The sequence below is a fragment of the Spinacia oleracea genome, chromosome 1 (genome assembly GCF_020520425.1).
Source record: "Spinacia oleracea cultivar Varoflay chromosome 1, BTI_SOV_V1, whole genome shotgun sequence".
NCBI classification, from domain to species: Eukaryota; Viridiplantae; Streptophyta; class Magnoliopsida; order Caryophyllales; family Amaranthaceae; genus Spinacia; species Spinacia oleracea.
In genome coordinates, this window is record NC_079487.1 from 122,602,627 (window position 1) to 122,611,052 (window position 8,426).

The 8,426-nt window shown below is 38.9% G+C and overlaps 1 protein-coding gene across 1 annotated transcript; it reads left to right on the forward strand.

Moving 5' to 3' along the window:
• The first annotated feature begins 4,570 nt into the window (after positions 1–4,570).
• On the forward strand, positions 4,571–5,275 carry LOC110778941 (uncharacterized). The gene has a single exon (XM_021983471.2). It carries the CDS (start codon positions 4,571–4,573, stop codon positions 5,273–5,275), a length of 705 nt encoding a protein of 234 aa, XP_021839163.1.
• Positions 5,276–8,426: the final 3,151 nt, after the last annotated feature.

The following is an 8,426-nucleotide window of genomic DNA, read 5'->3' on the forward strand; positions in this document are numbered from 1 at the left end:
ATATTTCATGAAATACCCCCGAGTTTTGAAGTAATTCACCAAATGCCCATCAAGTTCCAATAATTCATCAAATACCCCTGACAATTGACTTAATGTCCCAAATACCCTTACTTTTAATGGTCCGTTAGTCCGCCGTTGGCCTAGTTTCATAATTCACCAAATACCCCTATTATTAAACTTATTTCACCAAATGCCCCAAACTTAAAAATAGTTATTCTGATGTTCCAACGACTAGTTTTTTCGTTTGAAAAGTAGCTGTTGATCTTGCTTGGCTATAAAAACCCACTTTTTGAATGTTTCTTGTAATTTAGATATTGTTTTTCTTTGCTTTGCTAATTGCATTAGATTTGTGTCATGAGTTTTGTTTCCAAATCATCATCCACACACAATGAGTCCACATATATTAGAGTACCTAATCAATTTTGCTATTGTGATAGGAAATTTGTCATCTGAAGCTCCGATACAACACTCAATCCACAAAGGTTGTACTACAAGTGTGATCCTTGCAACAATCAGAGATGGTGCAAGGGAGTAGTTGAGCAAGAAAACAGGGGGCATCAGCATGAAGGACAATACAGGGGAAGCTTAGACGAAGGAGAAAGTACTGAAAATAGGGGAAATAGTAAGATGCAATAGGACTTGAAGCAAATGAAGAAAAGGCTGATACTGTAATGTCAATACAAGGCATCTTACTTTGATTTTGAAATGAAGAAAAACTAATCCTATTTATGTCATGGTTTGGGATGGACAGGAAGAACTTAGGACTCAGGAGAGCAAGCAAGTACTTTTAGCAAAGAAAAGTTAAGACTTCAGAGAACTCTTAGCAAAGCAATTGGGAGGCAAACAACATGTGAAAGAAGTCCGAGGGCAGGGTCTTATTATTGGTATATAGTTAGATGTACAAGTTGGCCCGCTAGTTGATGCTTGTCGAAATTCAGGAATGTTAAATTGTTAATATTAACTGTTGGAAAAGGAAAATAATGAGATTGGTTCCTCCACTGACCATATTAGAACAGGAGCTCGAAACAGGTTCTGAGATTCTCCTCGAGTGTTTCCCGTCCCTAGGTTGAAGCAGTGGAGTTGAATATGTGTACGATGAGTCGATGCTTGTCAAATTTCCTTGTGACATCAATAGATCCAAAGCTCATAATTGGCATCGTAGCTGTAAATCAGGAATAAGTTTCCTACTAGCTTCTCTTTGGATTATGCCTTGAGTTTAATGTACAAATTGTCATTTCAAGATATCCCACTCGTTAATCAGAACATTGATTTTCTTTGTTGCTTGGATTCATTTCATAAGTATCTTTCTTCCTTATTATAAGGCTTAGTTTGTTATTTTGATACCTATAAATTGTGTAGCTTTGTATTGAGTGGAACACACAATCAACATTATTATTTTCTCTTCGTAGTTCGTACTACAACGTTTGTTCAAAATTAGCCTTTAGATATTATCACGACTTTAGTGAATCAAGAAGGCATAAGCAAACAATAAGCAACGACTAATTTTCAAACGAAAAAACTAGACGTTGGAACATCAGAATAACTAGGGTATTTGGTGAAATAAATTTTTAAAAAAGGGCATTTGGTGAATTATGAAACTAGGCTAACGGCGGACTAACGGACCGTTATCAGTAAGGGTATTTGGGGCATTAAGTCAATTGTCAGGGGTATTTGGTGAATTATTGGAACTTGATGGGCATTTGGTGAATTACTTCAAAACTCGGGGGTATTTCATGAAATATCCGTTAAATTTTTCAATTCTCACCCACCCTACCCCATCCCAACCCCATTATTTAACATTTTTCCCACTAATTATATTAAAAAAATATCGCACTATCAACTACTACCTAATAAATTAATAAGTCAATTAAAATGCTTAAAATTATATACCAATCAAATTGGAGCGAGTATTAAGAAACAAAGGGATAATAAAGAGAAAAATCTAGTTTCCGGCTTTCGCAATCGTTTAGAGCAATGAATTTATCAGTTGACGGGGACTAGTAAATACGGAGTACGATCTAACTCGTGACAGGTGGCTGATTAAGAATACGCCGACAGTCGTTTTCATTAGAATCACTTATGTTACTAGTACTACTCTTAAGTCTTAACTGTACATCTTAGTAAAGTCTAAATTAACTCCACTTGTTTTAGCCCCTTTACGTTTTCACTTATTAGCCATTATTTCTACGACTAGCTCACAATTATAGTGATAAGTACTGCGCTTTCACATTTTACCCTCCTTGTAGAATTGTAGTTGTAAATTGTACTCCCTCCGTCCCTTAATACTCGCACCGGTTTGACCGGTGCGGAGTTTAAGACATTTAAATTGACTTATTAATTTAATGAGTGTTAGTTGATAGTGGGTATTTTTTTAATATAGTTAGTGGGAAATGGGTAAGAGGTGGAGAGTGGTGAGTGGGGGTGTGAATTTTTAAATGATTTTTTGTAGAGAATAGGGTGTAGGTGGGGTTAATAAGTAAGTGAGAGAAATAATATAATATTGGTTAATACGGAGTAGCTACACTTGAAAAGCTTATCCGAACCCGAATTTTCACTATTTCGTATAACTTGAAGATTTTGAACAATAATGTTTCATTGTATGAATTAAATTTGAATTCAGTAGCGGAGTCAATATATAGCAAGCCGGGTCACGTAATCCTAATTGAGCAAGAAATTACTAAAATTTGCTTAATTTCTCATTAATTTTTATTAAACATACTTAATCTTCATTATTTTTGAATAGTGACGTACTCCACAAACATATAACTTCGAAAGTGTTTAAATTAAAATAGATTCTAGTTACTCGTGTTATAACTTACAACTCCATTTCTAAAGCGGAAAAAAAAAACTAGGTAAGTAAATGAGCGGATCTAAGGTGACAATCTGCAGCGATTTGAAATATCAAATGCTACTCCAAACCACAATAAAAAAAAAAAAAAATCAATTAGGTTTCCTTAAATTATGTAATAAATTAGAAAGAATAAAATCAAATTTGTGGCTAATTTCGACATGCAAGTAAGATCAAATTAAGTAAGTTAGGCCCACGATATAAGTTTAGTCACTACTTAATTATTTGCGAGTAGATGTTTAGTATGAGTGGACTGGAAGACTAAAAACCCTGAAACAAGTTGTAGGACTTTTTGGCAACATGAAATTCATATATTCACAATAAAAACTAAACCCACCTTTATATTTTTCTTGGTGTAAAAGTAGATTTGCAATTTTTGGTCTTTGATACTGTAGTAGCCTTTCTATTGATATTTTACAGTATTATTATTTATTTAAATTATTACTTCGTGTTACAAAAATTATTAAGTAACCATTCTATTCTATTTAGGAATTCACCTCATTTATTATATAATAATAATTTTATAAATTTGAGAGGTAGGATTACAAATAATTTTATAACATTGAGAGGCAGGATTACAAGCAATATCTATACCAAGAAGTAAGTATAAGACACCTTTACATTTAATACGGAGTACTAAATAATCGCATTTTCAAAATGAAAAGGATCGGATTTCCTTAATTAAGCCTCTCATAATAAGAGTTGAGCTTGATATCTTGCAACGAGTAGAAATTATACCGAGGATCGAGTTTGCAACGGTTGATAGCAAGTATTGTAAGATTTCAATCCTGTCTAACGCTTATAAATATATACGGAGTAGTTGAAATTCGATCTATCATTTTTTTTTTTTTGAGTGTAAATGAGAATCAATCTCATGATCACTTAGAATCGGGTTGAAACTCTAACCAACTGAACTAACCCTCGCTCTCACCAAACTAATTTATATTATTTATTTTATTTTATTTTATTTACAAAGAAGGGTTGTACTAATTATAGTGGAAAGAGATTTGACCATTATTAGCGCTTTAAATTTTGGATTTTTTGATTTCAAGTTTATACGAAGCATTGTATCGTTTGCATAAAGTTTAATTTTTCTATTGTAGTAAGTGTGCACACTGGGACACTGGGGTGCACGCCATGCATCATGCACAACAGCACAAGAAAGGATTACTTGCGTTTTCTTGAATTAAGAAAAGATGTTTCCTTTTTACGGAAAAGTGGATTCCCAATTAGCTCTTCTTTTGTATCATTAATCACTGTACTTGTCTCTCTAATAATGCAATAAAGCTAATGTATTTTAACGTATATGGAATATTAGACGACTTTCTTACCTGCGCACACTTGAAAATAAGGTGCATTGTCTTACACAAAAAAGGGCTTATGGCCTTATATGCTCATATGAAGAGCATATTAAAAGAATAATGCGAGATAATGCAATGTACACTTAGCGTTTATGATTTGCGCTATTTTAGAGAGATCGATATTGCATGCGTAGAACGTATCCAAAGAGAATGTCTCCCCCTCCCCCTCCCCCTCCCCTCCCCCCCTCCCCCTGTGTCTACTCCTGTGGTCTCCCCACCCCCCTCTATTTCCTTGCAGGTTCCCCTCCCATCACCTCATCTATCGGAAAGCTTGACAATCCCACACCAAGTCTCTCAACCAATATCCTTCAAACAAGCTCTCCAAAACAAGAACTCTCCAACTCCAACATTTTCAGTGGTCATGCCCTGTGCATCTTCCTCTCCGGTAGGATTCAACCCATCTGAAGAAATATTTATCCCCTTAGACCAAGAAGTATGCTCGGGGTTGTGTGACTCATGGAAGTGCGCTATTATTGGCAAAGTTATAGGGAAGTCCTTCTCTTTCCAGTTCTTAAAGGAGCAGCTCCATAAATTGTTTGTCAACTTGGGTGAATGGGATCTATTTATGCTGGGAAAAGGTTTTTTCACAGTAAAGTTTGGTAACGGAGATGATGTTCGTGTAGTCATGGAGAAGGGTTCGTGGAGTATTATGGGCTTTCCTCTGTTTCTGAAGCTGTGGGAACCAGGGTTTAAACCTTCGGAGGCCGAAATTGATACAGCCACCATATGGATTACACTACCAAAACTTCCATTGGAGCTCTATGATACGAAGATTCTTCAGGCTGTAGGCTCAGCCCTAGGCAGACTCATTAAAATTGATGTGAAGACGATAGACAAGGAGAGAGTGAAGTTTGCCAGATTATTAATTCAAGTCAAGACTAGCGAACCAATCCCAAAACTGGTCTGGATAGGGGCTACCAAACAGGTGATAATGGCGCAAGATCCAACTCATTTTTGCAAATTCTACAAGGTGTATGGTCATTATATTCAAGATTGCAAGAAGGTCGCCGGAAGAAAAGTGAAAGCAAATACCGGCGACAATGGAGAAAGGTCATCAGAAAACTAGGAGGCATGGACTACAGTGGTCGGAAAGAAGAAAGCCGGCCCAACCTGGGAAACAATCTGGGAAACATACCACTATGGTGCAGCCCAACCAAATAAAGGTAAGATTTGGGTCCAATCTGGGAAACATACCACTATGGTGCAGCCCAACCAAATTATGGCCCATTCCACTAATGAAAGCCCTCTAGTGAACCCTAGCCGTCAGATCATTAGCCACGTGGACAAGGATCAAAGAACCCCATCTCAAACCCTAAAAACCCCCCTAACAGGAAACACCGCTTTCTCATCAAACCAAAAATTCAGTACCCCAGAAACCCTACCCAACCTCCTCAAAAAAAACCGATTCGCCGTCTTCTCATCTCTGGATTCCGACAATGGTTTCCAACGACGACACTTACAACCCACCACAAATGTCGAGTCTATTTCACCCATCGCCAACCCCAAGCCTCTCTCCTTCTTCTTCCCCAAAAAAGATTCCCAGCCCAGAGCCATCGTCGCCTTGGACTCCTCCCTCTCCGGCGGAGCTAGTATACTCATGGGAGACTCAGGTAACAGACTACTCCACTCCAGAATCAGGGATTTCGGACCTGAATCCGAACTTAGTTCAGTTCATGTTGGATTGTGCGCTGCTGGACTCGATTATGATAATGCCACCGGAAATTACTCGCCAGTGTATTTTAGATCCGACGATGGTACCGGAAACATGGAAGAATCTGAAAATGTTGACAAACCAAGGAGAGCTAATTCCTGCCCACCTCCCTGATGTGGCGGATATGGCAGCCCTACCGGACTCAACTCGTGCACTCTTCTTCTGGAAAATGGATCAAATAGCCCAACAAGAATCAATGATGATAATGAAGGAAATAATGCCCTTGGTCCAATTATGCATTCTATGTTAAGTCTAATAAGTGCGGTTCAGTATTAATTAACAAGTTAATAATTCAGTGAGATCAAGTGAGCTGAATGCCTAGCTAGAGGCCGCTTCAGTTCAAGTGGAATTAATGATATTAATCCACAGCTTACTCTTGACTGAACCCGTAGGGTCACACAAATAGTACGTAAACGGATCAAGTATTTAATGACATTAAATACTCTATCTATGGATATTCGGAATCGACGGATCTTGGTTTCAGTGGGAGCTGAGATCGTCACAAGCAAGAAATGAATACTCCGGAAACGATGATATTGCCGGAAACGGAAATATGGATCGTATCGGAAATATAAATATTATCCAAATCGTAGATGTTGCCGGAAACGGAAACATGGTACGTATCGGAAAATATTATCGGAAATGGAAATATTGCCGGAATCAGAAATATTGCCGGAAACGGAAATATTGTCAGAATCGGAAATATTATCGGAATCGGAAAATAATTCCGGAAACGGAAATATTAAATATTTGTTTGAAACGGAAATTAATTCCGGAATCGGAAATATTAAATATTGTTCGTATCGGAAATGAATTCCGGAACCGGGAATTTAATCGGAAGCGTATCGTACGAATAAGCATCGGACGAGGGCCCAGCACGAAGCCAGGCCATCGCCCAGCAAGCCAAACGCGCCACACGAACAGCCAAGGCCACGCCAGGCCCAGCGCAAGGCCAGGCCCAGCAGGCCATGGCAGCGCGCGCAGCGCGCGCAGCAATGGGCTGCGAGCTGTGCTGCTGCTCGCGTGGGCTTGCGGCTCGCGTGGGCCGAGCGGCCGTGTGGGCTGTGCGCGGGCATGGCCTGCACGCTCGTGGGTCATGCTCGTGTAGAGTTTGTGTTCACATACGAAACCTAAATTGTATAGGATTTGTTTGATGATTAAATTCCTAATCCTAAAAGGATAAAATTAATTAGTTAGAGTCCTACTAGGATTCTAGTTTAACTAATTAGTATCCTAATAGGATTCCAGTTCCTTTTCCATACCTCTATAAATAAATGCCTAGGGTCATTATTTGCAGGTACGATTGAAGTATTCAAAGGGTAAGTTTTTGAAAGAAAAATCAGTCATACACTTGCAAACACATAGCCGAAATTCCTAGTAACCTTAAGGGCGATTCTAGTTGGTCTAACTTGAGGCGGATCCGGACGTACTGTGGACTATCTACGGAGGGACGACATTTGGAGTCCTAAAGACTTGTTCTTGTTCGGTTCGGGCGCAGCTAGGGAAGGCACGCTACAACATGTATGCATCTATTCTATGCTAAATGATTATGTGAAAATAATATGCTTTCCTGGCTTTATGGTTTTTCCGCATGATTTATGAATTGTCATATGTATCATAACCTAACAGATAATACCGGAGGAATTTGTGGACCTCATAGATCCCCCTCCAGTTCTTCCGAGAAGGCAGGAAGTGCTTTTGTTGGATTATCTCCAAATTACAATCAACACAATCAGCTGGTCAAACATGGTCAAACTAGTCAGAACTCGTCATTGGGAGCAGCAGATACAAATTCAGGCCAAATGGGAGTTCGGAGAAGCTCCAGAATGCGGAAGGAAAATAGAATTTATAGTGAATCCAATGCACTGTATGTTGTTCGATCCAAGGATCGGAGTCGTTCGAGAATGGAACAAAGTAAGAGGAAAAATGGTCGGACACTTTTTGCGCCCCCCAACAAAGCCTGATATGACGATTCTATACTGGAATGCGAGGGGTATGGGGAGAATCTCTTTCCTGAGAAACATCAACCTCCTTATTCAGCAACATCAGCCGAATGTTATAGTCATCTCTGAAACCCGTATTAGCCGAGCCAATACCCAAGGGATTGTCAATAAGCTGACCTATGACGAGTGGATGATGGTGGAACCAACAGGGTACGCTGGTGGGATTTTCGTTCTTTGGCGCTCGAGGTATGTTAGCTTCGAACCGATCAAAGTTGGACCATAGGGAATACACGGTATCCTACAGGTATTATCCCCCCACAAATTATTCTTTGTTTCCTTTATTTATGCTAGTCATAAATTCCGTGTCCGTAAAGAATTATGGAATGTGTTTGAATTGCTTGCTGGTATTATGGATCTCCCTTGGTGTATTATTGGGGATTTTAATGAGGTAGTGTTTTCTCATGAAAAGTTTGGGGGTAGGCCTATAAAACAACATCGTGCAAATTTGTTGCTTAACTGTATGAGGTCCTGTGGTATGCTTGATTTAGGTTTCACTGGTCAGA

Excerpts from the sequence above, each read along its gene's own strand:
- LOC110778941 (XM_021983471.2), top strand. The coding sequence starts at position 4,571 with ATGCCCTGTGCATCTTCCTCTCCGGTAGGATTCAACCCATCTGAAGAA.